We start from the raw sequence: 27,242 nt of genomic DNA on the forward strand, positions 1-27,242 counted from the left end.
TTTCGTTTCATTGCGACAACACGGCTGAACTTCATCGCTGGCATCTACGGGAGGCTACCTCTGTCCCTACCCTATGCTTTGAAGTCTTCTTGCACCCTCCGATACTGTGGCCATTAACATGCCGCTGCAGGCTGGGCTCGGGGGTATTTGTGGCCAGCTTTCCTTAGCTTGATGGTGAAAATGCCGCTGGCTTTGAGCGCACCGTTGCTTGAAGGTCGCGTTCCATCGATAACTTGAAGCTCCATGTCCCATCTCGAGCGAAGACCACCACATACCGCGCGTGCCGGCAGATGGTTGTGTCCATGAGCTATTGCTACCATCCTCATTTGCAGCTTTCAATCTTAGAATCAGGGGCAAGCGGTATGCTCGAAGATCTTGTTGGTACACGGGTCTCATCCGGCTTCTTCGTCATCCATGACGAGCTCACGTAGCTCTTCGTCGGCTGCCCAATTGATGCCGCTTCCAACGATCATCGCAGACAGAATTCCTTTGATGATAGCTGTGCGTTTTCGGGATTCTTTGACGTTTGCCTCGGCTTTTCCAACTTGTTCGCGGAGCGAAAGGTTGCCAATGTCTTCGATCGACTGGGCCTTCGCCTCTTCAGCTAACTCCAAGACAGTTCTGGATTGATTGCGGTTCTCTTTGTTGGTGGCAATGTTGCCTCGCTCAGCAGCGCTCAAGATACGTTGTGTGTTTGCCAATTTCGTGGTCAACAAACCATGGACCATGGACACGGCATCGTTTTCAGAGATTAGAGGCAACAAGCGTCTGCGAAAGATCAGCCTACGTGGAGCAAATCTCGCACGTACACATACTTTTCGACGGTGTGGTGCTGGCCACCATGAACAGCCTTGAGGACGGGATCCATTATTAGTACGTTTTGAGATACTTTGTTACGAATTTCGAACTTTGCCTTGGCTTCCATGGCCTCGCGCTCTGCGGCCATCAGGTGCTCGTGTAAGACATCATCTGATAGTGCTGAAACGTCAGACACATCTGACAAAATGACGTTAGATTGGTTGACTTTCTCATATGTGCACATGATAATGACGAAGATGTACCTTTCACGTGCGCCTCGAGGAGGCTCTTTTCTAGCTCAAGCTCCCGCAGTTGGTCGTAGAGCTGCAGCGCGAATTGCTCGGTTTCTGAGAACGCGAACGCGTCAGTGTGCGGCGTTTGGAGCAAATCGGTATAGTCGTTCGCGTTGATAGGTTTAGAAGTCGCAGCATCGCCCATGTGGACATCGTCTGAAGTCGCCATGAGTGCTATCGCGATCAGGTATCACGTTTAAGAAACATGGATCGCCCACCTGAGCGCGTCTTTGGTGGGTACTCCAGGTGGTAGATGATCAGCCTCGGTGGGCCCGTGCCGCTAATCCCTGCAACCACGCGCCCTAGCGGTACCGTGCCTAACGCCGTGGACTTCCTACACTCGAGCTCTCTTTCTCCTCCACGAGCTGACCAGGCAGAAGCTGTGCAGCTGGAGCGGGCCCCGAATGTCGCTGCAGATAGCTGTAGCTCATACGGGCCAGCGTTTTGACGCTGATCCCGTCGGCTTCAATTCGGTCGATGCGCTGAAGCAGTGGATCGCGACCGTAGTGAACATACCGCCCGAGCACCAGATACTACTGACGCCGCGCGGGAAGCACGTAAAGCTGCAGACACTGCTGACAGAGGTACTTCCAGCTCTCCTGTAGCCGTTCCCCACGCTGACATTGTCATAGAAGGACCTCTTCGTCTACGATCGCGAGCTCTCCGCTGTGTCCCAGGCTGCCTCCATCGAAGCACCGCTCCCCGAACCCTTTGCCCCCGATGACCCACCCGATACCTTATCCAGCCACACCGACCTCAGAGCATGGCAGACACTATTCCAGGCCCGCCGCGACTGGGCCTACGCTGTCCTGGAGCAGGCACTCTCCATGTCCCGCGCGGCCTCCCAGACCTTCGCCGAGCAAGCAACCATAGAGAAAGCAACGCAAGTTGCTGTCGGAAATCCTGGCGCACACGTCAAAGGTTTAGAGCAGAAACACCGCGAGGCAAAGGAGTGGTTCGATGGGGTCGAGAAAGAAGCAGTCGAGAACCTGCGAAGACTGGATGCGGATTATGGTCAACTGGGGGCAATACCAGCCAAGGGCGAATTCATTCAATTCTTGGCCAAGGAGTTACGATCGGCGCAAACAGTACAGAGCGTCCGCAAGAGCTCCTCTGCTGGTCGGGCAATGTCTCTGCAGGACTTTCTGGACTTTGACTCGATTAAACAAGCCACAGGCGTGAGCAAAGCCGTTCGCGAAGTGTTCAAGAAACATTTGGCGGACATGGGTGCTCAAGTGGAGAGGATCGGTGGCGAATACAACGACCTTCAGGGCGCGGCAGGGCAGAGTCAAAGTAGGTCATTGGTAGACGACTCGGAGGAACCCCCTCGGCTGTACAACGAGATCGATCTGGTGGTCAAGAAAGTAAATTCGGATCTGGGACACGTCATGGGCCTCCCTTCAGATCCCAAATCGGTGGCCTCGGTATCCAAGATGGCATTACTGCATACCCGAAATTTCCTACCTGCGATCAAGGAGTACAGCATCGAGATGAGCGATCTGGTCAGACGGTCTGTAGAGCAGAAGAACAACGCGGTTCGGGGCGCAGTTGAGAGCATGCGCGGAGTTGCTGATATCGGATCCAATATAGCGAGACTTCACGCGGAACTGGACAACATTAATCTCCCGCCAGAAGGCATGGCTGCGTTTGAGTTGATATCGCTCGTCGGAAGACTGCCTTTTGTCTATGGGACACTCATGGTCGAATCCGTGCGCCGGCGCGAATGGGCTGAGAAGATGCAGAGAGATACATCATCGCTTGCCGAAGAGATGGCTACGTTCCAAGAAGAAGAGGACCGCCGCAGAAAGAAATGGCTGAAACAGGTCTCGGATGTGGTCAACCTGGAGGCTGTACAGACGAGCCCATCGGGCTTCGAGATGAACATCCAGCCTGAGAAGAATTGGCCAGAAGTCACTCGTGTCGAGCTCAACGACTACCACAAGATACTGCAAGGGCTCGAAGGACAGAGTACTGAGGCTGAGACGCTGGCTCAGACCATCAAAGACCTGGACCGGCCTACGCGGCAGCAAGTCAAGCGCGCAAAAGCCTTCAAGATGGGAAGTGTTCATGAGCCTGCCTTTGGCAAAAATTCCCAGCTTATGTTGAGAGGAGACGAAGAGCTTCGCGTGCTGAAAGAGGCAAATGCCAAGCTAGAGGACGAACTAAGGGGCTCCAAGAGTAGAGTGCGACGCTTGGAGGATGTCCTACACCGCCAGAACCACATCAATAGGCTCTCGATTGGAGGTGGTATGCCATCTTTTGGACCGCAGAGCCCTGCTGATCCCTCCACCCCGACAATCGAGGCACCATCCCCTGGGCCAATGGTAGAACATTCTCGAAGATCGTCAGTGTCTTCACGGCGTTTCTCTACGAATCAAGGCCAAGACGACAAGCGTCGAATTGTACGCCTAGAGCAAGAACTGGCGACTGAGAAGGAGGCACGCACCAGTCTTGAGAAAGAGGCACAAGCGAAGAAAGACGAAGAGTTGACACTGCAAACACAGATCAACGAAGCGGTTTCTACCAAAGCTGAGCTCATGGAGAACATGAAAGCACAGCAGAAGGAATTCGCTGATGAGCGACGCTCCTTGGAACAAGAGATACAGGCGTATAAGAGCAAGATCGAAGAGGCTGAGGATGAGCTAGATCGCGTACTTGGCAGTCGTGACCACGAGCGGACAGGCGTCGATGCAAAAATTCAGGAACTGGTGGCTGAGATTGAGAGGGTCCGTAAACACGCCGCAGAGCAAAGCAAAGAAGCAAATAAGCGGGTTGCCGACGTACGAGCCGAGCTTGAAAAACGGAATAGAGCGCACGACGAGCAATACCAATCACTCTCCAACGCATTCACTCATCTGCAGCCCGCTACAGAAGTCCCTAGCGACACCCAGTCGCTGGTCAGGCATATCGAAGTTCTGGCTGAGCGTTCTTCAGATCACCTTCATGCGCTCCAACAAGCTGTAGCGATGGCAAAAGCAGAGAACGAGAGTGCTCGTCGCACAGCAAATGAGCAAGAAACGGCCCTGAAGTCTAAGCTCGTCAATGAGGAGACGACAACACTGTCCTTACGTGAGCAGTTGGACAAGGCAAATGCAAAGGTCACATCTATCTCCACAGAGCTCGACGAAGAACGCCAACACCTCCATGATTTGAGGGCCAAGTTCGCAGAAGGTGAAACAGGTTCCGAAGCACTCAGAAAGCGTGTGGAAGAGGAAGAAGAGAAACTCGGGCGACTCCAGATGGAACTCGCGGAGGAGAGAGGCCACTCAAACAGCCTGGATGTCGAGCTTATGCACCTGCAGAAGAAGATCCTAAAGTACGAAGAATTTGATTCTTCAAGAACCCACGAGCGATTGCGCCGTGCCAAGGAACTCAGCAAGCGCGTATACTCGCAACAGGATCGTTTGCTTCGTCTCGTAGATTCGCTCGGATATGTCATCACTTTCGAAGACGGCACCATGACCTTGCATCGAGCGTCAAAGGTCGGTAATAGCACGACACTGTCCGACACCATCGGTCTGGGCAGGAGCACTACCACGCCTTCGCCTACACCTCTGAAGCAGCAGCTTGAGAACTACGCTGACCTTGCATTCCTACACTGGACGGAGTCGACAGATCCCGAGGAAGAGGACCAACGCTACCACGAGCTCATGGACAACCTCAACAGATTCGATCTGGACACTTTCTGCGAGTTCTTTTCTAAGCGCATGCGAGACATTGAATACACAGCTCGTAAATTCAAGCACGAGACCCGTGCCTACCGCGAGAAAGCCAAAGCTCTTCAGACCGAATCGCACAACAAGATCGCCTACCGCTCATTTAAAGAAGGCGATCTAGCCCTCTTCCTCCCTACGCGCAACCAGGCCACCCGACCCTGGGCCGCCTTCAACGTCGGAGCCCCGCACTTCTTCCTCCGCGAAGAAGAATCGCACAGACTGCAAGGCCGCGACTGGCTCGTAGCGCGCATCTCCAAAGTTGAAGAGCGTATCGTCGACCTCTCCAAAACAATTGACACAGCAGCCCGCGCCTCCATCGACGGCCGCTCCGTTGCCTCCAGCAGCGCCGTCTCCTTCGAAGACGACAACCCCTTCGAGCTCTCCGACGGGCTGCGGTGGTATCTCATCGAAGCCACCGAAGAGAAGCCCGGCGCGCCGGGCGGCCCCGGGCTCGGCAAGTCTGCCGCCGCCGCCGCAGTAACCCGCATCGACGGGCAAGGCAAAATGGAAAAGAAAGCCCCCGGCGCCGACCCCGCGAAGACGCTGGGCAAGTCGCTCGACAGCCGGCGCAGCAGCGGAACTAGCAGGAAGAGCGTCCCCGTGGTGAGCCACCGCAACTCAATGGACGTCGGCGAGGCGGTCGTGGACTCGGGTCCTAATTCCAATAACGCGACGAGAGGCGCGAGTCCGGCTGGGGGAAATGGGCCAGGCCCAAGTCATCTGAGGGAGAGCGAGGCTAGCGGTGCAGCGAGCGAGTACCAGGTCAGGAAGGACCACCTCTGGGGCCCTTAGGTTTGCAGTTGCTGCGCAGTGTAAATCTAAGCGCCCGCGTTGCCGTCGAGCCGGGCTGACTTGTGACAGGGTCGCGCGTCTTCGTCTGAGCGGTATGTCTCGCCAAGCAGGGGCTTCTCGCTTGGGTCGTCGAGTATGGCTGGTAGTGGTAGTGGTGTGTTGCGCGGTGCTGAGGCGAGGATGGGGCCGCCGGATACGCAGAGGGTTGTGCGTGAGGGCGAGGCTGCGAGGACGGCTAGTCCGGCGACGAGCCCAAGGAAGCAGCCGCCTGGGCGGAAGGGGAGTATTTGGGATAGTTTATTCCATGTTGATGTAACTTATCAGAAGTCGAGGTAGGGGACGTGTGTTTTTATATTCGTGTTTGGGTTATCTATCTAGCATGGTGTTACGGAGGGGGAAGGGTCTCCGGAGACGCGATTGATGTTCTAGAATGGGTTCAGACTGAGTACATCAGTGGTCTAGGGGAGCGAATGTATTACTTGGATTTCGAGCTATCGCGAAGATCATTGTGCCATCTCCAACCATCTTGAGTTTGTCCCAGATTCGTTGAGCAGGTTTTTTTGTGCAGTCATCAAGCGGAATGAAACTTCTCGACTGCCTGCACCATGTACACATATATTGTGTGAGCCGCATGCTACATCGTTTGCATGACTGAACACCGTACGGGAGTCGAGCTCAGCTCATGCAGTGTACGGCTCGAGGGCTTTGAGTATATCTTTGATCAGCTTTCCATTGTCCTCTAATCGCTTGCCACGGCTGTCCATAGCCTTCCTCCCATTCAAGTACCTGCCTTGAGCCTCCTGGTTGCGAGATCTCTTATCTGTTCCGCCGCTGATGAGCCCAGTACTTTAGTGGTATCATCGCACTTCGCGATAGTAGCCCGTTGAGTTTACGCTTGATCTCATCGACACGGACTACCAAATCTTGACTCTGGCCACTCTTGGACTCCAGAAGGTTCCGAGATTCCTGCAAAAGCTGAACGTCCTTGTAACTGGAATCGCCGTCGTTGACGCTTCGATCGTACTCCGCCCGAGCTTGCTCCGTGGCGGCGAGGTAGCGATCGTACGAATCGATCATGTCGTTCTTGATCTCGCGGATCTCGTCATCCATAATGCGGTCGACCTTTTGGAGTGCAGAATGGAGTGAAGAAAAGATGCGTGCCTCTTCGAAAATGATACTGCACATCTTGCATTTGTCCTACTCCCGTTACCGGTAGCGCTCGTTTGATTCCACGTGAAAAGGGCCCTAACCGTGTCCAATTCCTCCTCTAGCTCTTCCATTGTTGCGTCGCGCTTGTCTGCCTCCGCGATCAGGCCGTCTAGCAGCGAAAGCATTCCCTCTTTCATTTGCTCAAGTATATCTCGCTCGAGCTGATTGCATGCCTTGAGTGCGGCTAGGGTGCTAGAGGTAGGTGCCATGGTGAGAGGATAGTGTTACGACTACGGCTGTCAGGTGGTAAACGTACGTAGTTTCGGAGGTATCATGTAGTGGGAAGGGAATCATAAGTTGTCGGAAAATTGTTGGTGAGTGTGCGGGAAGAGCCGCGCAAAGGAGGGAGGCACGACTGGTGAACGGCAAGAGTGAGGACAGGGCGCCTTTGCAGATCATCCATATTTGGACTATCTATCGAGCGACAGTCTTCAATGCTCCAATGAATCGGATTAGACTATGTATCGAGGTCGCGCAACTGGTCTGCAAACGCGACAGACTACAATCCCCTGCATGATGTCGTTTCCATATCGTTCGAGCAAACCCTCTTCCAGCCATTTTCATCCTCACCGCTCTTGGTCCACTTTCAGCCTTCAATTTAGTGTCGAAGTCTTTGCATCAGCTGTGCTAGTTCACGGAGATGATCTCGATATTTCCGCTGCTCGTGCCGCTCGTCGTCGTCATCCTTGTTGACCACATATTCTGCCTCCTTTTTGTATCGTCGCATACTTTTCTCATGCTCCTGAGCTTCTTTTCAATCCGATCGCACGTTGGAATGGCCGTATCCAATGTCTCCTGCATCACTCTGCGGAATCGATAGTCTCGCCCAGAGTATCCGACATTTTCCAGGTCGATAAGTGATGAGCGAAATGTCTTGATCTCTTCCCACACTTCCACTACATCCTTCCAGCCGGCGTCGTGGTTAAGATCAATGTCATCTTTATTTTTTCGACGGCGTTGACTGCGCCTCTCTCCAGCTGCTTCGCAATCTTCCAGGAGCTTTCCGAACATCTGTATGAGAAGTGCAAAGTGATTGACCGGCACCAAAGCAGATTCGAGGGCAACTTTCGAGTTTGTTAGCCTAAATGGTCTTGAATTGCACATTTTATGGATACTCGCCTCTTGAGCGGTGATCTTGAGCTCTTGAAGAGCAGCACCCCGCTTGTAATGAGGCCGTCCAAAAGTGTCACAGCGCCTTCCTTCAACTTCTCCAGTGTCTCGCGTTCAACAGCATTGCCCTGCTCCAGAGCATTGATGGTGTCGACCGCAGGCGGCATCGCTGCAACGCCGAAGTGTATTTGGGCGTGTTTGGGTATGCGGCGTTAGGGAAGCGAGCCGGACGTCAGAAAAGCTTTATGCTGCTCTTGAAGTACTAGCGCAAGTGAAGGTGCATGGTACATTGGCGATCTTGCTCTCGGCCTGTTACGTTTGCGCTAGCGTGGACCTACCGGTACTTCATGAGCCAAACGTTCATGAGCCAAACGTTCATGAGCCAAACGTTCATGTATTGCAGTAGAAGCGTTTGCATGAGCTCGAAACATGCTCTGCGCACCTATGGTGATCAATTGTGGTATCCTGCCCTTCTATGTGACATTCCTCATGACACAGTATCACGCATCGACTGTGAGAAATCGAGATGGCCATAGTATTTCCTGGAGTTTTGACCGATCCAATGAGGGCACGCTTTAGGCAGCTACTGTTTCTGATTCTGGACCAGACGTCAACACGGGAACCTTCACCACATATGCATCGTTTGTATCTGCGCATTTTGATCAATGCAGCAACCTTGCATGCACACACCCTCCCAGGCTTCTTTGCACGATGCACGGAGTTTCGCGATCAATTCGGAACATGGTCGTCATTGACCGAGCTTTCGCTTGTCGTTGCACACAGACAGTGGCTCGATTCACCAGATGAATGCAAACCTGACTAGATTGAACGTTTTGACTATTCGTTTACGAACAGTCGCTCTAAGATATATCTGGGGATATCTACGTATTCCAACATGCAGACATGAACGTGCTCTTTCTCATTCGCGTGATCCTATTCAAAGGACGCTATCTACCTCACCCGCCCTGTTGCCCCTTCCCCTTCTCCATCCCGAAGCCCTCAACTTTTCCATCTCTTATCTTGTGGTCGGCCACACCGATCTCAACTCTCCTCCGCACTATACCTTGATTATCCCAACTCTCCTCATGACACCCACATGCACACCCCTCATTCTTCTTCGCATCATAACATCGTCCCTCCACCAGTCCGCCCGGTTGAAGATGCGCCGGAGCAAAGCCGCCAGGAAAGCACTCCGCTTTCACCAACGCCGACGAAATCGTGACAAAATGCTCGCTAAACAGGGGTTGTGGGCAACATGTATAAGAGGAGGGGAATCCAAAACAGACAGAAAGGCTATCTATGAGTCGTAAAACAAGTCGCGCACGCTGCGCTCAGACCTGGCCTTATGATGGGCATATTTCCGCCAATCCTATTGTCCAGCTACTGCACCGCCATTGGGCTGGGTGCCGGCTGCTGCCGCAGCTGCGGCTTGAGCAGCAGCTTGGGCGATGACATCGGCCTGGTGGACGGCGCCCTGGACGATCTGCTGTTCTTCGGGGTTTAGGTTCTTGGTGAGGTTTTCGTAAAGGGCAGGCTGTTCTTGTTGGAGTCCTAGAAGTTGTTACTAACAAACCCAGACGGTGAGTAGTAGCCCTGGTGTGCAACTTACTCATCAATGCATGCTTGAACATGCTGTACGGCTCAACCTTGTCAAGCGGCGTCTCGAGAAGGCTCTCCTCCTCAAGCTCGTCGTCATCATCATCGGTGACCGAGGTGAATTTCTGGGCTTCTTCGTTCAGGAATTCGAGGTAAGCGGCGCTTTCGTCCTTGACGTCTTCCGCCTCCTCGGGCTCGTTGGTCCACTCATTCTCGTCACCCCATTCTTCGTCTTCTTCTTCGTCATCGTAGTTCGCGTATTCGAAGTTGTCCTCCTTCTTAGCCTCTTCGCGGTCTGCAAAAGGTTAATGTGGTTCTTACCAGAAGGCTGGCGGAGGTACTTACTCTTCAAAGCGGCGGGCAGTGTCTGGAACAAGCGAACGATGCCTTGGAGGAGACGAGGCCAGCCCTGTTGGACACTGACGGGTACATCCTGGCCCTTGAGGGTCAAGAGCGCGCAGATACCCGAAATACACAGCTTCTTGTCATGCACCCTGGTGAAGCTGTCGATGGTGGAGAACCATAGGCTAAAGAACTTGTTAGTCCAGCCATTCGTCTCAAGAACGTGTAGCGCCAAGACAGGGTTGTAGTATATCGCGTTGATGACCACTTCCATCAGGTGTATCCTAAGGGACTTGACTTTGAGTTCGTCGTTCGTTAGAACGTTCATGGTGAGGTTGATAAACTCAGGCACGTATTCATCAACGTGGCCGCGCATGTTGAGCATGATAATTTCTGCCAACTTGCATCCACAAATGCGATCAACGCCGCCGACCTTGTCGTCCTTGAAGATTGTTCGGACCATATCGACTATGGCATCGAGGTACTGGCGGTTCTGCACCAATGTCGCTGTACCATAGTTGACGAAGTTCTCTAGCGCAGGCAGCATGTCTTCGAGATAGAGCTCCGCGCCAGCCTTGAATGTCCGATGAATCAACTCGAATGCTTGCCACATGGTCGACGAAATGCTCTTGGCGGCAAATGTGCAGCTATCGATGATTTCGAAGACCTCGTTGTACAGATCGTAGAGCTTATTCTCCAATGTGATGGTGATGACGGGCATCAATATGGTTTCGAGGTGGAGTAGAACGTCGGGTGTGCTCTCCAATGTAAGAATGAGCGTGCCGATAGTCTGCAGGACACCGAGGGCGGTAATGCTCTTCTCGTCAAGGAAGTCGCCAAATTCATCATCTCCTCCCTTTTCTTGGTTCCGAGAGAGCAACTCGCCGACTATGCGGAGGTAGGTATCTCGGAGCTGTTCGCTGAGCGCCACGGCGAATGGCGTGAGCTCGGGAGCAAAGACCTCGACGAAATCCTCCATAACGTTCGCAAGAGCATCTACGTCAACCTCGTTTGCGAGTTTCAGAAGCTGCTGCATGACTTGGGGAATGTTTTGTTTCATGTTGGTCCGGATGATATCGTGGCGGATGAGAGGTTGGAGTGCCAACGCGGCGGCAACTCGGACGGGGAGAGTGGGATCTGCCATTGACTCCAGGATATTACGGTAGATAATGATGAGGTTATTGGGGTCTTTAAAATCGAGTTGCTCGAACTTCTCCAGCGTGTCGCAGGCGCGCGCTCGCAAGAATCCGTGAGGGCTTCGGAATTCGGGGAAAACGTGGCGGACAAAGAAGTACTCAACCTGATCGGCAATGGGGCTTTTCTTCGACAGGAGAACGCCAGGGAGCGTTCCAATCATGCGCAATGCGCCCTCCTTTTCCCGTGGGTTCTTCTCATTGTCTGGTGCCGCCTCGTATTGGTTTACGATTCCGTTGATGAAGTTAAGGACGGTGTAAGTCTGCTTTCTCCGACTCTTTGTTAGAGTGACCAAAAAGTTAGTGGCTGCAACATCTGGCGAGGTGACCTCTTCGTAGAAGTTGAGTTTGCGGTGCAAATACTCTTGCGGCTCGTCCTCGAACAGTTCGATGTCCTCGTCTGTTTGGCACAGCACAGGGAATAACAAATGTGAAATAAGGTTATCCGTGTGCGGCTTCAGCAGGTTCCACATGGACTTGGGCTTGATGCACTCGTCTAGGAAGTTGAGGGTGTAGTATAAGCTCGCCTTTGATAACCACGTCTCCTTTTTGACCCACTTCTCGACTTGCTGCAGGTATCGCGTGAGAATTTCGGGTGCAAAGTTGGCGATGAAATATTTGGCGACTTCGGTGTAGTCTACGTCGTTATTCTTGGTCAGGCCTCCGGGGTTGCCGTACCTGGACCGGGTTAGCAACTTTGCGGCCTGCATTGCTCTTCGGATCATACCTGACGTAGAGTCGGTTCAAGTTGGCATACGACCATTTCTTTGCCTTCCACCAGTGGTTCACTTCGCGCTCATCGACGTCTTCGGACATGGCGCACTCCGGCGGGTCCTTGCTGATAACATTTAGGAACAATGTGCACCAACCCACCATGACGGACTGTTCGCGCAACGAAGCGGGGAGATCATACTAGCTGGCGTTAGCCCTCGTGCTTCCGGGTCGTTAGTGCTGCTGTCTTACGTATATCGCATGCTTGTACACCTTGAGCACTGTCCGCAATATTTCGCCGGCTTCCAGGCTCGTCTCGTTGGCCAACCCGTTGCCCAGATTCAGAAGCTGGGGGAATGATAGTGCCACAATCTTCTCGAAATCGGCGCGGTTCTCGCCCGACTTGAAGCGGTAGATTTTGCATATCGCAAGCAAACACTGCACACCAGCAAACACTGACGCAACGTCTCCTGTATTCAGCAGTTGGATAGTGATATCCAGGAAGTCGGGCCACTTCTGGGGGAAGTCGTAGGCGAGGACCTTCTGGAGGGTAGGAATAAGTTGGGCGCGCACGTTCGGCTGAGAGGCGACGAGGACGGGCACGAGACGGCTCTTGAAGGACTGCTTCTCCTCCTCGGGGATGGGCTTCGCTTGGCTGAACTCCTCGGCAGGCGACCAGCCCTTGGAGACGCGGTTCTTGAGGTAGATGGACGCTGCAGACACGTTAGCTCAGGGCGGGCGCAGTTGTGCGGGGCGCGGCCTTACTGGACAGGCGGATGGCATCTTCCTGCTCGTTCTCGAGCACGTTGAGCAGCGCGTCTGTGAAACCGGGCTGTTCTTCGGCCTGCAGCGGTCAGTTAGCTGCCGTACCTTGCGTGGGCAGCAGCGGCGACGCCTACGTGTTTGAGGTCAAGCTCGGCTTGCTGGCGGATGGCAGCATTGATGTCCAGCGTGTTCTTAACACGCTCCCGCAGTGCTGCGACGTCCATGTTGGCGGTCGTGGTGCAGTCTGGCGGTGCGGGCCAGGTGGGTAGCGGGACCTCTTCGAGGGTCTACGTGAGGGCGCAGCGAGGGCAGGCGGTATCGCTCGGCCGTGGGGCGCCTGCGTGCGGCGGCGGGGGTGCGTAAAACTGCGGGAGAAGCTGGCAAAGGCCGCGAGCAGGCCTATTGTCTGGTCACCTTTAGGCCCCTTTGGCGTGTGCTCAGGGTATACGGGCAAGGGAAAGATGGAGGGGCTGTACACTGTAAAGTTTCGTGTGCGATAGCGACGCTAGCCACCGCCAGGGTTAGCGCCCTGCCTCGCACACGATGAACTCGCTGCCGGCGGCCTACCCCAGGGCGCTGGGCAATGGCAATCTGGAGACATCAAAATAAGGCTCCTTCAGCGCCTTGGTTGCATCGGCCGGCAGCAGAAGGGGACTGCAGCTGCGCATGCCCGCTTCGGCAGGACCCGTCCAATCGTGAGCGGGCCTTTCTCCCCCGCATTGCATTATCTTGCCTTGCGGGCCAGGATGCTCGTCCCTCGTTCTCCAGGAGCGCATCTGGCACAATGCTATAGTACGTTACTTCAGGGTGTACCGCCTGGAGGAGTATGTTGCACGTGCTTGTGCTCAGGTCGGCCGACAAGCTTCGGAGAGACAAACTTGCAGAATTTCTTTTCCGACTAGCCACAAGTTGGAAGAACGTTGATTGAGCAGTGGCATAACAAGCTGGAAGAACGCAAAACATGAACCACAAATGCAACTTTATCGCCTCCTTAGCCGCCCAATGTTGTCGTCGTCATGTGTCCGCTTGGGATCGGGACCTAGACATGTCCTGCAATTGAGACGCTTTCGATTACATTCGAGGTACCTGGCGCACTTGAGCTGGGAGACTCCGACTGCGGCCCCAATTCGATTCGTGCAACACCCATGCCGCATCTGCCCATTCAGCGGTGCGCAACCATACCATGCGTTGCCTGCGACATTCCCCGTGACAGCCTCGTCCTGCAGCCTTATATGCTCATAATAGCGACACTCCGTCATGCGTCTCGCCAACTCGAGTTGACGCTCGCGGTATTTATATCTCGAAACGCTCGCTCGCTATGTCGTTGCGAAACACCCTATAGGTACAAGCTCGCGCAGTTACAGATATCCCTGTTACATATGTCAGCATCAACCCTCCATTTCTTGCCCCGGGAATGCATGTCTTCGCTAGCGGGGAGTTGGGATGGGATGAACGGAAATCAACATACCGTTTGATCAACTCCTGGCATGTTCCCATCTTCTGGAACAGCGTGGGATCCCCGATGATTCTTGCGGCGTTTTTGACTTCACGGCAAGTTTCGTCCAGTCGCGTGATGACACGCACGATCGTGCCCTCCATGACATCCGTCAGGTCCGTAATGCGGTTGAACGACATGCCGCGCGCCCACTCGTACACGACCTCGACCATGCCGAAGCGCGGCTTGCTAACGAAGTCGTTGCTGTCGTCTGCCGAGAGGATGACCTGGTGCAGCGTCTGCAGTTGGTTGACCTTCTCCGAGATCTCGACGATCTTGGCCACGCCGCGTTCCAGGCTGGCGGTTAGTGTGGGCTCCACGTCGGTTTTCTCTTGGAAGACGAAGGCAGAGAGGAGCGCGACGATCTCTTCCGGCTCATATTCGGCGAGGACGTTCTCGAGGATCAGCTCAGTGAGGACAAGCTCATCGGCAGAGTGGATCTCGCAGGCTACCTTGCCTTTGAGTTCGACCCGGGAATCCTCGTCAATGAAGCCTAGGTCCTTGAGCACCGAAATTCGCTGCTCATAGTCGGGCAAGAGCTGGAGGTTTTGGTCAGACATGAGCTGGCGAAGCTGCACAATGTTTTCTTTGATAAGCCACTCGTCGTGCTCCATCGCGTAGTGCTTGAGGAAGTTGGGGCATCCGAGACAAGTTTTGCCCGTGGCTTCTCTGCCTGCCTTTCGCCGGGCCATGTCAATTTCCCTGAATTCGAGCTTCTTGATCTTCTCGTAGTCGAACTCGTCCCAATCTTGGTAGTTCCAGGACTGGCAAAGAGGGATGAACTGATCTTGTGCAAGTTTGAGAGCATCTGCTCACTATTAGTACTCTCATAAGGTGTGATTAGTAAGTTTGCATACCCTTCTTCCTGAAAAGATTCTCAACGCCTTCTGGAATATCGATGACGGTAGCTGTAAAGCATTCTATATCGCTTAGCGGGATGAGGGCACGCTTCATTATGAGGTCCTTCTTGGCCTTTGGTAGAGGTCGGAAGAATCTGGCTAGTGGTGCCAGATACGGGAGTAAGTCGTCGGCTTTGCGTTGTTCGTTCGCCGCGATCTCCAGCACCTGCACGGTAGGCTCTTCGCCTCTGCTGTTCACCACACCTCGGAGCAGCATGCCAACCGTTCGAATGTCATTCTGTATCGGTCAGCTTCAAATTTGAGAGGTTTATGCTGCTATGATTTGTACCTTCTTATAAACGATCAAACGGTTCTGCACATACACCGCTCTCCCGGCAGGATAATTCAGCAACGAGAGATGAAGCTCATTCGTCAGGCGCTGATAGTCCATGCAAGCTTGGTGACAGGCCTCCAGGTCGACATCACAGGTCTTGCAAGGCTCGCGCTTTAGCTTTTCAAGATCGGCCTCAGAAATCTTAACTTTCTTCTCATGTTCCGGTAACAGGGCCTGGGTGGCATTTTCGCTGAAACTTCGCTTGATCATCTCTTCGATCTTGAGGGCTTCTACGCGGAGAAGATTGAGCATCATGTTGTAGGTAAGGCGGAATTGAGACCTAAGCTTGGTAGGCTCTCCTAGCATCATTTGCCTAAGACGTGCAACGGGTGGTGCTTCGTCTACCCCTGGGGCACATATTATGACAGTACCCACGGTGTCAAGACCTCTCCTACCGGCGCGGCCCGCCATCTGAGTGTATTCTCCCGGCAAGAGGTCTCGGAACTGTCGGCCGTCGTGTTTGCGGAATCCAGAGAACACGACCGTCCTTGTAGGCAGGTTGAGGCCCATGGCGAATGTCTCCGTAGCGAAGAGAACTTTGACGAGTGTCTTCGCGAACAATATCTCGACCACTTCCTTGACGATAGGTAGCATGCCTCCGTGATGTACTGCAATTCCTCGACTCAATAGCTCCCGTAGGCGTGTAATTTGAGGAAGCGCTCGATCCTCCGGACTAAGTCGGGCGAGCGACTTTTCAACAGTCATGTGGATAGCACTCTTCTCAGCGGCCGTGCAATAGTCGATGTTTGAAAGAGCATCGGCATTCTCTTCGCATCTCTTTTTTGAAAACACGAATATACAGGCCGGGAGGAGGTCTTTGTTGCGCAAGAACGAGATTAAGTGAACCCAGATATTGCGGTCTTGCGCGGCTGTTGTTCTACCACCGCCTCTTCCGGTACGAGCAATGTTGCCACGGCTTCGCTGAGCTGGTGGGCCGCCTCCTCTACCACCCCCACGCTGCCCCTGTTGTTGGCCTCTGCCACGTTGGTTTTGGCCGCCCCTGCCTCGATCGCCTCTACCACCGCCTCCTCGTCCACCTTGAACCTCGTTAGTGGGCGGTGCTTTGACTTTATCTCTACCAGAGAAAATATCGTTTGCGTCCTTCCACCCACTTTCCACAAACTTTTTATCCGCCGTTACGATCTTATGGATGCCCTTACCAGCCCATAGATAGTGCTCGAGAGGGATAGGACGCTTAGGCGTGGAGATAACGTATATGTTCTTCTTCTTCGTTCTTCCTACCCAAGAGGCAAACTCGTGAGTGTTCGGAACGGTAGCGGAAAGGAGAATGAGGGTAACGTGTTCCGGTAACATTATGATCACCTCCTCCCACACGACACCTCGCTCCAGGTCATTAACGTAGTGCACTTCGTCGAAAATAACGAATTCAACATCTCGGATGAGATCTGCGCCCCGGTACAACATGCTTCGTAGAATCTCGGTAGTCATGATCAAGCAGCTGGCTTCGGGTCGAATCTGCACATCGCCAGTCAAGATACCAACATCATCAAATGTCAGCCGGAAGTCGCGAAACTTTTGGTTACTGAGAGCTTTGATCGGGGATGTGTAGATAGCCTTGGTCATGTGTTTCGCAGCCAGAGCTATTGCATACTCGGCAACCACAGTCTTTCCAGCAGAGGTATGAGCCGCAACAAATACCGAATCGCCGTGCTCCAGATGATAGACAGCCTCTTTTTGGAAGGTATCCAGTTCGAAAGGATACTCACGGGCCATCTCAGGCACCAGCTCGTGGAAGTTGGTGATTTCGCGGTTGACATCAACCATATGAGCCCATTCTTTGCCGCCCTTCTTCGCTGAAGTCATTCCCAAAGGACCATGTGGAGCTAATGCCGGGAATTCGACGGGAAGAAGAGCATCAATTTCCTCCTCGCCAGGCGTTTGCGCTTCATCATCCCCTGTAGCAGTGCCGTTGGACGCCTTGAGGCCGTCCTCGATTTCATCGTCGTCGGCAGCGTCGGCTGGCGACTGGGTTGGCTCCTCACTCAGCGTATCCTCTACTTCTTTGGCAGTCTTAGAATCTGAAGCAGGCTTCTTTTGAAAATCCAATCCCCGTGTGAAGCCTGGAGGGATCTCTAAAAGCCCACCTTCGGCGCTGAAATTGATAACCCGGTCTAAGGCGTTCGCTTTCTTTCCATTTGCGGCTTCCTGGCGGGAGATAGCTTCGTCTTCAATAGCCGCAATTGCTTCCACGCCGTCTAGACCGCCCGGTGCAAATGGGAAAAAGCCGGCCGCGCCGCGCACAAACTCAGCTCTATTTGCGGGCTTCCTCAGCAGCGACGTGGAATTTTTTGCAGTAGCAGAATTAGCAGGCACAGTGACTTCTTTATAACCCGTGACACGGCCTTCAAGTCCTTCACGTGTGAAGCGTATAATGGTGCGTGTTTGAGTGGGCGCAACCTCGAACAGGCCGCGATAGTTGGTCGGCGCATCCCACCGCTGCTGCAACCGATTCAACCATCGTGTGTTGAACGATCGCGTAGGTGTCAGGAATTCGGCTTCCAACTCTTTCTTGATGTCATTTTTGCTCTTGCGTTGGCGCTTTGGTGGACGCTGCTCGTTTGCAAGCGAATCTACCCAATTTAGGTCAGACACGTTGTCAGCGCTGACACGCAGCTGTTCGAGCTGCTCAGCCAGTCCCTCCATATCTCAAGGGCGTATGTTGATAGTTGGCCTCGATTGAAGCGTGATGGTGGATCGTGAGGTGACGACAAACGAAAGGACAGCTGCCAAGACTCCGCGGGGCAAGAGCGCCCCACTCTAAACTGTCTCCTGTATTCCTATGACACTACGACACGATAAAGACAAAGTTCGTTCCGTTGTGTGCTCCCAAGAACAAAATGTACCTGGCCTGCACACTGTTTTCTTTACCATATGGTCACTCTACAGAGGCTAGATCTCCAATAATTTGCTTCTCGACAGCAAACATCTGAGCCACGCAACAGCGTCATCTTCTTTGCCAGATCAGAGTATGAACGTCAAGGGAGGAGTATGTACACAATCATAAAATATCATCGGATATCGAACGCCTCGCTATGCATGAATGATACAGTACTGGACAGACGTCTGAACACTGTGTCACCTCCGGATAGGTGATATGTAAGCCCGAACGAGCTCAGACTTTTGTCCTGGTACTGTAGAGAATTCTACTTGCCCAACGCTCAGCCAAGCGTATTGAGTGATTCAGGGAACCGTTCACCACATGCCGTCCATATCGGCCATCGCGTCCATAGCGTCCGCAAATGGATCGTCGTCCTCAACATTGGTAGCTGTGTTCACTGCAGCTGCTGTAGGTGGGAGCACGGGAGCCGGATCGCCCGCCAGCAATGTGTCCAACTCATCTTCGTCAGGTTCCCCTGGTGGCGCAGAAGCACCTCTAGCTCCGTTTGCAACGGATCGTCGAGCGTCCTCCTCTATGCTCCGAGTTATCTCGCCTTGCACATCTTCCATAAGGTCGTCTACCCTTTGTACAAATTCGTTCGCGTTATCGACCTCGACTACGTCTTCATCCTCATCTTCTCGTGCGTTGTGTTTCGGCTTGCCCTCATCTATCCACTCTTTCCGCATCATCTGTACACGTTTCGAGTGACCAAGCTTCTCAATCATGGCGAGTCCGTCCGCGAACTTGGCACGTGGGTAAAGCTCGTCAAGCCAGAACTGATACATATTGAGCATGCGCGCGATGTCGCCGTACTGCCACCAATTAGCTCCCAGCTCCCCACTCCCAGAGGTTAAACAGAAGTGTACCTCATGACCCTTCCCCTTGAATTTCAATCGCTCTTTGGAGATTCTGCGTAGTTTCGGAATGCCAGGATCCGAAAGAAGGCGGTTATCGTCGAGCTTGGGAATAGGCTCCCGCTTCTTAACGACTTTGATTTCTTCGTCGATGCCGAGACCCGAATCATCTGCAGTTGGTTTCGAAGGACGAGAAGGTTGTGTTTGTAGTTCTGGGTTGCTAATGTTGAAGATGTCTTGACCGTTCAAGGTGCCGTTGAGAATTGCATCAAGCTCGTCATCGTCCGGGATGTCGTTGGTTGATGGGATAGCTGCGGCTGCGGCCATTGTAAACTCTTTCGGGGCCGCGATACGTCAACCGAGGTTGGCGCAAATTGGAACGGATTGTGCAAGAGCAATCTGCTCAGAATGCGTGCGTGTAGCGGTGCGAGTTGGCGCGCGTCGCGTCTCCCCCGCGCGACGCGACCGTCAAGCTAATGACATAATCAACCGAGCCGCTAACGCATCTGATTCCTAGAAGCCGCTCACTCTGCGCCTGCGACAAAGACACGAACTCATATTTGCGACCCAGCCTCAGAGAACTAAAAAAGAACATAATATGAGCCTTTAGCTACTCAGGGCCTCTACTCCCATATATTTGTGAGCAGCAACCGGGTTTTCAATCAGCCCTCCCTTAGGAAAGGGCATCTCCACAACCCGCGCTTTCTTCTCTTCGACGTAACTACTTCCACAATGGCGATCTCAGCCATGTCTTCCGAAGGTTCCTTAAGCTCGCGACTCAGTGCTCTGGTTCAGCGAGCGCGTGCAGTGAAACAGGAGACGTCTATTGACCCGCCTCTCCAGATTTCGGCGCTTCTAGATGACAACGAAGCTATCGTCGAGCGCATAGAGCCTAGGGATCTCCGCGAACTCACCGCCGAAAGCGCCGCCAAGAACATCCTTTATCCAATCTTGAGCTCTGCTCGCATCAATGATCCTTCCTTTGTCGATGTTTGGAACCTTCTGGATATCGTTCAAGGTTGTGCAGACAGAGATCTTTGCTCGAACCAGCTCGTACTGCTGCTTGCCGAGGAGGTACTGGACAGCTTGTCGATTGCTGATTGCCATGTTGCGTTCAACTATCTCGAGTCGCGGAGAGAGGCTATTTTATCTGTAAGTCAGATTAGCAAGGTTCCGCCTATGGATTGGGTGTTTCAGTTTGGGCGTTCCATGATGGGACAAAGCTTACTACGGCCTATTTTGGCGGGATGTTGGACAAAGTTGCTGACAATGTTAGGGGGGCACTGGGACAACAGGAAGCAAAGAGATGGTTATCCTACGCACATGCAATGAGCTGCTGCGCCGTTTATCGCGCGCAGAGGATCCCGTTTTCTGCGGACGTGTATATGTGTTCCTCTTCCAGAGCTTCCCATTGGGGCACAAGGGCTCCGTCAATCTGCGAGGCGAGTTCCATGTTGGTAATGTGACGACCTTCGAAGATTGGATTGTGTCAGAGCAAACCGATGATCAGGTTATGGAGGATGCCTCCAACACTGAACAGGTTGAGAGCGTCAAGGGAGAAGTCAAAGCAGAAGAGACGAAACCATCAGAACCTGAAAGCTCTGTTGAAAGGAAGCCAACTACGAAGGATCTCGCTACGCTCTACCCTGTCTTCTGGTCGTTGCAGCACTCGTTCTCAAATCCTCCGCAACTGTTCGACGAAGGAAAATTTAAGCACTTTCAAGACGCGCTAGAAGCTACGCTCGCAAAGTTCAAAGAAGTTGACAAGGTCATCCAGTCCGGAGAATCGGCTCGCAAAGCAGGATCTCCAACTACGGCGGACGATAGCTATGACGAATTTGCCAATGCTTTTAATCCAAAGTATCTTACTAGTCGTGATCTGTTCAAGCTTGAGGTATGCGCCGCTCCCGCAGCATTGTTGAGGAGCTACCACTTATTGTCCGCAGCTTAGCGATGTCGCTTTCCAACGTCACGTCCTGGTTCAGGCCCTGATCTTGATCGATTTCCTCTTGACGTTGACAGGAACGGCGAAGAGCAAGCCGCACTACGAGAACGCACAACAGTCGATGAAATACAACTTTACTCTGAGCGATGAAAATGTAAGTCTATTCTACTCCTGTCAGAACCACAGCTTGCACAATTCAAGCGCCGGCTCTACTGCAACTGATCGTTGAGCTGCCCGTTCGAGATGTTTGCAGCCAGAAATTCGTGTCTGTCCCATAGAACCTAGGGTAACTTGCAGGTCTTCCTTCGATCAGCGCTCCCAGAGGAAGTGATCGTGCTGCAGCTGACCTGAGAGCACAGACTGAGTGGGCGTTGGGCATCAAGAACGCCATCGCAAATTACCTGCAGGATGGTCCGGATGGCAAATTCTATTACCGAGTGGTTGATACGGTACTTTCCCGCGACAAGAATTGGGTTAGATGGAAAATGGACCGCTGCCAATCATTTACGCGCCAAAAAGTGCCAGCTAAGATCTTTCTGGAATCAAAGGGCGGAGCGATAGCTGCGGTCACCAGCAAGAAAGACCGCAAGCCAGCAGGAGTACCACCGGCCTTGCGGTTCGTGGCTACTGCTGAGCCGGGAAAGGGGCTGGCACAGCTGAGACAGCGCGGAAAGTGAGTTCCCTTCGTCCGATCAGCGTCAAACGCTCACGAGATCAGGTTCACCAAGCCAAGTCCGCAGGACTATACTGTGCGGATTGAAACGACCGACCAAGAGCCACCAACAGAGGAAGACGCGCGCGAACTAAACGAAAAGATCACCAGCAGCACGTGGAGGGGTCTCCGCCTGGCTTCGCAAGACCAGCTGAGCTTATTCGATAGATTCAACCATGCAAATGGCCTGAAGAGCCTCTTTCAGCCGGGCCAGACGCGAATTGAGGACAAGGGTAGCGACCCACAGCCAGAGCAAAGTGTAGAGGAGCCGCGGGCCGATCAACAGGGTATTGTGGCTTGAGCTACCCCAGATTACAGTTCACATACACCAACATGTCAGCGCATGCTTGATCCGAGCCACAGGCACCAGTCTGCGGAGAAAATCGTGGGGCGACCACCCCAATACAATACACATGCCGGCTGTATCTCAGCGCAGACGTGCGTGACCGTATTCGTCCACTGTTGAGAAACTCGGGAGGATGCAGCTGGATGAGGCTTTGCCCTTTATAACAATATGCATGGAGTTGATGGGAAGTGGCGCTGCGTGGGTGATGCAGCACTGGACGGACCACTTTTGTGGCAGAAGATGGACAATTCCCCAAAGACGTGGGTGGTGACATCCCACGACTGGCCATGTCGATCAACCGTGCCACTCGATGCCGCTCGCGGCAGAGTCAAGGCAATCGCGGCGCATATCGACCAAACCAGTATCAACAATTCGATTTTATCTTCATGACACATTATAGATCTACTCAGTCCAGGATACAAGATACACACATTAGACTGTGCACAGGCTGATGCCCAGGAAATGAGTGACTTGGCAGTGAACTCACACCCGGAACTGGATGAAGTCATGGCAGATTCTGGAATGCCGCTGCAGCAGAAATCTAAGATGACCGCTGAGCCTTTCATGGCTAGTCAGGCGTCTTCCGGCCGGCATCATAGCACAGCAGCGAATGGCCCTCGCGGACCGGGGTAACAAATGGGATGTGGATGGGGGCGCGGTACTAGTATTGGCCGACTTCAGGCTCATTGAGTATGCGTTGTCAGCACTCGATCCATCGAAGTGGGCGATTCTGCAGCGTTCCGAAATGAAAGGGACTTTTGTGTACCATCGCCTGCTCACTCCATGCTGCCGACGTGCGAGATACGGCGGGCCTCGATCCTCTGCGCTGACATCCGGTGGGACGTTTTGCTCAGACAATGGCTCGTCGCAGCCCGATGCGCCCGTGTGGTTTCTGATGTGTCGACGGTCGTTCTACAGTGGGCATTATGTCAGGCGCGCTAGCAATAGCTCCCATCGCACACAGCATCTTCTGCCGACCTCAGCAGAGGATCCATGTCGTCTATCAAACCTCCGCGACCAAAGCTTGCGCCCTGCCCCATGAGCCGTGGAAATATCCGCGGACACGGCGCCGCTCGGGTTCGCTCTCTAGGTGTCCGTCCTGCTCATTTCCTGCCCGCCTCGCCGTCCTCGCGATTGGGGTGCTCCCGTCCAACCTCAAGGCCCGCGTGCTTGGCGACGTTTGGGAAACACTACGGCATCGTCCAGAGATTGCGTATGCCAGCGACCGCCGACCGTGTTTCTGGCGCCTGCGAAACGCCCGTCTCACACGGACGCGTCTGCCGCCTATGCCTGCCCGTTGAGCGCGACCGTGCCGGATTCTGTGCAGTTGCAATGCAAACGCAGCCCAGACGGCTGCTGCGGCGTCAGACGGCCTGTCTGCTGCTTCTGGCAAGGACAAAGAGTGAGGGCGCCCTCTGAGAGGCGCTGAGGTACCCGGCGCTGATCAGCGCGGAAGGCTCTTGGTGGCTTGCTTCAGCGATCGCGGTGGTGGCCAGAGCGGATCTGCCCCGAAGCGAGCGTCAGGCATAGAAATTGTAGCCGTCTGACCCAGCCAGCAACTGGACCTTGACATGCCGGCTGTCAGAGGCTGCACCACTCTTCCAGCCCGAGTTGACAGGCGAGAGTCACGTTACGCTGCGCTGAGGCACCGCTGTCAACCAGCGTTTGACAAACACTGCTGCTGCGCTAAAGCACGCGCACCGCAGGCTTCGAGAAACAGCAATTTTCCCGGAGCGGGCCGAGCTTTTCAACGTTTGGATCTAATCGGCCAGCCAGATCTGTTCGCTCGTTCCCAGCACGCCCCTCCCATTCGCAGTGGGATGCGGCTAGGCGCTCACTACGACCGATGGCGCAGGTGCAGCAGCAGGGTCACCAATACAGCTAGCGGGCGCGGCGCTGGTGGTGGTGGTCGCTGGTTGCTCGCCGATGCCTGACGCCTGACGGCGTCGTCTTTCATGCAGCAGCATCACCATGGGCGCAATGGGCGGCTCAAGAGCAAGGCTGACGATGCAGACTGTTCCTGACGCATCCGGGTGAGCGCGCCTATCAGATGGCCGTGTGGCTTAACAGTGCGCTCATGCGTAGGCGTTCCGTAACGGCTATGGCCCGCCAAATTGCAAGTGTCATGGCCGTCGACGAACAGAAACGGACTGTTCTTCTGCAAAATGGGGCCTGGACTGCATCTCCGGGTCGCATCACAGGCACACGCAAAAAAGGCCCGCGCCGGATCCCACAAAGTAGCGGCTTCTGTGGGTGGTTACTCGACAGCACCACCACGCTGCACCACGCGCGGGTGGGCAACTTCCAACCTCCACCACCCATCACGGCCAGCTAAAGCAGCGAGACCCCGCAACAAGCGTTGCCGAGCCCTGTAGCATCCCTGCTGTTCGTGCTGCAGACCCCTACCCTCCCGTTGGACATGCACCTGCCAATAATGCCGCCCCATGAGCGTTGACACTCAGTCCCCGCCGGGCCTTGGTCGTCGGCGGTTTTCTCCACAACCCCCTGGTCCTCTGCAAGCTCGACAGGGCTCCATGTTCACGCCTCTCACATTCTCCTTCGAGAAGGACACCCTTGTGGTGGCCAGCACACCTGATCCCTGCGGCCTTCGATTCGCCAGAGTCCGCTCCGTTCCCCTCGTCTGAAAGGCTCGCGTCCCGAGGTACCGCTTCCTTGTGCCTTGAATCTTGCCCGGGGTTTGCTAGCTCTCGAGGACAGTCACGCTTCTCCTTGTGTAACAAACCGCTTCCAGATCCTCGATGGATATCATGTTTCCCTAAGAAGCCCCTCTGCCCTGGCGGCGTCCAACACCCCAGTCTCTGAACTTCTCTTAACCTCGATTTATCCGGATCGCCAACGGTAAAGTGCCGTCAAGCCTTTCCAGTCTGAATGATCTGTTCGCCTCCCGGCCGCTATCGCTGATATAGCTATCGTGCGGTTCTGTTCCTGACCACCTTACAAAGACTCCCGAGTCGACGCACGCACATAACTGGAGCACTACCCACACTGCCCTCAGTTTTGTCAAGTGCCACCCGCTGTCGGTCCGGGTCGTTCTTTATTTGGCCTCCGGTATCACCTTCTTACTAGCTGCTATTTCGAGCAGGCGTCACACCAAAACTCCGCGCCCCATTCCTGTCTTGGGCGCGACATCAGCCATTCAGCCTTGAGCCTGCATATCAACGACCCCCAACCCTCCTCCGACGCGGCGCCCCAGGCCTGTCTCTGTTACAGACCTGCGACCTTAACGCATTGAGTAGCTTATACGCTCGATTCAGCTCTTAAACATCGCGAACGCTCTCTTCGTTCCTTCGCCGATCACCCGTGTCCAACCCCGCACTGGGATTGGAGTCCGATAGAGTCTGTTTACCCCAAACCTCATCGGATCCTCTCTCTTTGCAGCCATCTGCCGGGCGTTCGCCTCGTTTCGACCACTCGCCAGTCTTACCGTACTAGGAAGAACATCTGTAGCCAGAGTAGGCGCAGAGTCACCCTAGGTTATACCATCACGCATCAAACTGTCAACAAAGTGCCAATGGTGGACGGAAACCTCTTCATCCCCCTCTCTCCGCCTAGCTCGCCGCGCATGTCTGCATACAGCACGACTCCTGCAGACAACGAGTGGCACACAGACATCAAATCCTTGGAGAGCTCATCGACATCTGAGAGCGACATGGCGCTGCTTCAAGCCGAAGTGAATGGTCACAACTTCGACTTGAAGCGTCCCATGCTGCGAACCCATAAGAGCTTTCCATTCGCTCTTGATGGCAAGCATGCAAGCTCGCCTGCACGAGAGCGCATCAGCATCAGCAACATCGATGAGATTGAGTCGAACGACATGCCTACAGTAACCTTTGGAGGTTCAGCACCCGCGAGTCCCGTATCGAGGTTGACTCCTCCATCACCTCATGACGGTCTTTGCGGAGATGATATCAAGGTGGAGGGCGACGAGATCATCACCGAAGAAAAAGACGAGGATGCCGAAGAGTCTAAGGACACGGACAAGCCTCCTATGACCGCCGCAGAGATCCGGGCCCAGAAACGCAAGATGAAGAGGTTTAGACTTACCCACAATCAGACACGGTTCCTGATGAGTGAGTTCGCACGACAAGCTCATCCTGATGCCGCCCATCGAGAGCGACTCGCCCGTGAAATCCCCGGCCTGAGCCCTCGACAAGTACAGGTCTGGTTCCAGAACAGGTAGGCACAGCACAATAACCCGATTTATGTCTGCTAACTGTTCTTAAGGAGAGCGAAACTCAAGCGACTTACAAGCGACGACCGTGAACGCATGATGCGATCAAGAGCGCTGCCTGAGGACTTCGACATGGCCCAGGCTCTGCATTCGCCTTTCGGCAACACCCACGGCTTGGGAACACCTCTGGCCTCTCCCGGCTCCTACGCACCCTCCTTCCCCGAAGGAAACATGATGCGGCCCCTGAGCATTGATACCTTGAGGCGTGGCCCCATTGACTCCCATATCTCACCTACCGGAATTAGCCCTGCCTTTGGTGGCTTCACATTCACACCTCCACAGTCAGCAACTGATACGCTGTCTCCTATTTCCAGCCACGGAGACTCCCCCTTCGGCTTCCATTCCAGTGGATTGGACACCAGCCCTCGAACGTCGAACCCTTTCTCCTCTTCAATCACTGCATCGCCGGCTTATGCGGCGCACCACAGCATTCCGAGGCTTTCTTTGCATGCTGACCGTCTTGCAAGAAGTCGCGCTGAATCATTGTCGACGCCTTTGAGGGCCAGCATGAGCTATACGAGTGGCGACAGCCTCACGAGCTCCCATGATTCCAGCAGCCACCTGCCTTACGGAATCGGTTACTCCTACTCGCCTGTCCCGGGATTCCAGGCCAGTTCGTCAAGGATGCGCTCATTTTCCAGCAGCGTCCCGCGTCGCATCGAACTGAGCTCGCATTACACGCCAAGTCGCAGTGTAACCACACCGCAAACGGCCACCTTCCCAACATACACCAGCTCCCCGCTTGTGACACCTCAGAGTTTTGCGATACCTCAACTAAGTGCGCCACACCACATGACTTCTTTTCCCAACTCGTATTTACGAAACGATTCTTCGCAATCAGAGCAGTACCCCGGTGCGGGGGCGATATTGGGAGAGGTCCTCGATAACTCAAGTCACACCGACGACGACCACGACAGTCATTACTGAGCGGTGACTCCTTCATGCGCATTGCGGTTACGCGCGTCAAAGGCATGGAGTTGG

General features: G+C 54.1%; 9 protein-coding genes across 9 annotated transcripts; 4 read left to right on the forward strand and 5 right to left on the reverse strand.

Annotated features, from left to right (window-relative positions):
• Nucleotides 1-12: 12 nt before the first annotated feature.
• On the reverse strand, nucleotides 13-1,301 carry CC84DRAFT_1162140 (uncharacterized protein). Its single transcript, XM_018177919.1, has 3 exons — nucleotides 1,062-1,301; nucleotides 816-996; nucleotides 13-768 (listed from the first exon to the last, which is right to left on the reverse strand). The coding sequence occupies exons 1-3, from the start codon at nucleotides 1,258-1,260 to the stop codon at nucleotides 393-395; spliced, it is 756 nt and encodes a 251-aa protein (XP_018038509.1). The 5' UTR covers nucleotides 1,261-1,301; the 3' UTR covers nucleotides 13-392.
• A 139-nt stretch (nucleotides 1,302-1,440) lies between these two features.
• CC84DRAFT_1162141 (uncharacterized protein) lies at nucleotides 1,441-6,090 on the forward strand. Its single transcript, XM_018177920.1, has 2 exons — nucleotides 1,441-1,675; nucleotides 1,724-6,090. The coding sequence occupies exons 1-2, from the start codon at nucleotides 1,496-1,498 to the stop codon at nucleotides 5,597-5,599; spliced, it is 4,056 nt and encodes a 1,351-aa protein (XP_018038510.1). The 5' UTR covers nucleotides 1,441-1,495; the 3' UTR covers nucleotides 5,600-6,090.
• Nucleotides 6,091-6,195: 105 nt separating this feature from the next.
• CC84DRAFT_1239286 (uncharacterized protein) lies at nucleotides 6,196-7,017 on the reverse strand (the record flags this gene model as incomplete). Its single annotated transcript, XM_018183973.1, has 2 exons — nucleotides 6,196-6,762; nucleotides 6,801-7,017. The coding sequence occupies 2 exons, from the start codon at nucleotides 7,015-7,017 to the stop codon at nucleotides 6,416-6,418; spliced, it is 564 nt and encodes a 187-aa protein (XP_018038511.1). The 3' UTR covers nucleotides 6,196-6,415.
• A 2,270-nt stretch (nucleotides 7,018-9,287) lies between these two features.
• CC84DRAFT_1086297 (ARM repeat-containing protein) lies at nucleotides 9,288-12,749 on the reverse strand (the record flags this gene model as incomplete). The annotated part of the gene is made up of 7 exons (XM_018174155.1): nucleotides 9,288-9,469; nucleotides 9,528-9,809; nucleotides 9,860-11,727; nucleotides 11,777-11,961; nucleotides 12,013-12,473; nucleotides 12,526-12,604; nucleotides 12,660-12,749. 7 exons carry the CDS (start codon nucleotides 12,747-12,749, stop codon nucleotides 9,288-9,290), a joined length of 3,147 nt encoding a protein of 1,048 aa, XP_018038512.1.
• A 549-nt stretch (nucleotides 12,750-13,298) lies between these two features.
• Nucleotides 13,299-13,814, forward strand: CC84DRAFT_557488 (uncharacterized protein). The gene has a single exon (XM_018186682.1). The coding sequence runs from the start codon at nucleotides 13,498-13,500 to the stop codon at nucleotides 13,765-13,767; it is 270 nt and encodes an 89-aa protein (XP_018038513.1). The 5' UTR covers nucleotides 13,299-13,497; the 3' UTR covers nucleotides 13,768-13,814.
• CC84DRAFT_1140621 (antiviral helicase) lies at nucleotides 13,415-17,956 on the reverse strand. Its single transcript, XM_018176291.1, has 4 exons — nucleotides 15,209-17,956; nucleotides 14,878-15,157; nucleotides 13,994-14,828; nucleotides 13,415-13,895 (listed from the first exon to the last, which is right to left on the reverse strand). Exons 1-4 carry the CDS (start codon nucleotides 17,915-17,917, stop codon nucleotides 13,862-13,864), a joined length of 3,858 nt encoding a protein of 1,285 aa, XP_018038514.1. The 5' UTR covers nucleotides 17,918-17,956; the 3' UTR covers nucleotides 13,415-13,861.
• Nucleotides 17,957-18,053: 97 nt separating this feature from the next.
• On the reverse strand, nucleotides 18,054-19,426 carry CC84DRAFT_1140625 (Swi3-domain-containing protein). Its single transcript, XM_018176292.1, has 2 exons — nucleotides 19,019-19,426; nucleotides 18,054-18,964 (listed from the first exon to the last, which is right to left on the reverse strand). Exons 1-2 carry the CDS (start codon nucleotides 19,331-19,333, stop codon nucleotides 18,467-18,469), a joined length of 813 nt encoding a protein of 270 aa, XP_018038515.1. The 5' UTR covers nucleotides 19,334-19,426; the 3' UTR covers nucleotides 18,054-18,466.
• A 127-nt stretch (nucleotides 19,427-19,553) lies between these two features.
• CC84DRAFT_557496 (nuclear matrix protein) lies at nucleotides 19,554-22,066 on the forward strand. The gene is made up of 5 exons (XM_018186683.1): nucleotides 19,554-20,158; nucleotides 20,283-20,900; nucleotides 20,953-21,105; nucleotides 21,311-21,624; nucleotides 21,670-22,066. The coding sequence occupies exons 1-5, from the start codon at nucleotides 19,739-19,741 to the stop codon at nucleotides 21,962-21,964; spliced, it is 1,800 nt and encodes a 599-aa protein (XP_018038516.1). The 5' UTR covers nucleotides 19,554-19,738; the 3' UTR covers nucleotides 21,965-22,066.
• A 3,475-nt stretch (nucleotides 22,067-25,541) lies between these two features.
• On the forward strand, nucleotides 25,542-27,188 carry CC84DRAFT_1085418 (homeobox-domain-containing protein; the record flags this gene model as incomplete). Its single annotated transcript, XM_018174099.1, has 2 exons — nucleotides 25,542-26,206; nucleotides 26,255-27,188. 2 exons carry the CDS (start codon nucleotides 25,542-25,544, stop codon nucleotides 27,186-27,188), a joined length of 1,599 nt encoding a protein of 532 aa, XP_018038517.1.
• Nucleotides 27,189-27,242: the final 54 nt, after the last annotated feature.

This window comes from Paraphaeosphaeria sporulosa, assembly GCF_001642045.1.
Source record: "Paraphaeosphaeria sporulosa strain AP3s5-JAC2a unplaced genomic scaffold CC84scaffold_3, whole genome shotgun sequence".
NCBI classification, from domain to species: Eukaryota; Fungi; Ascomycota; class Dothideomycetes; order Pleosporales; family Didymosphaeriaceae; genus Paraphaeosphaeria; species Paraphaeosphaeria sporulosa.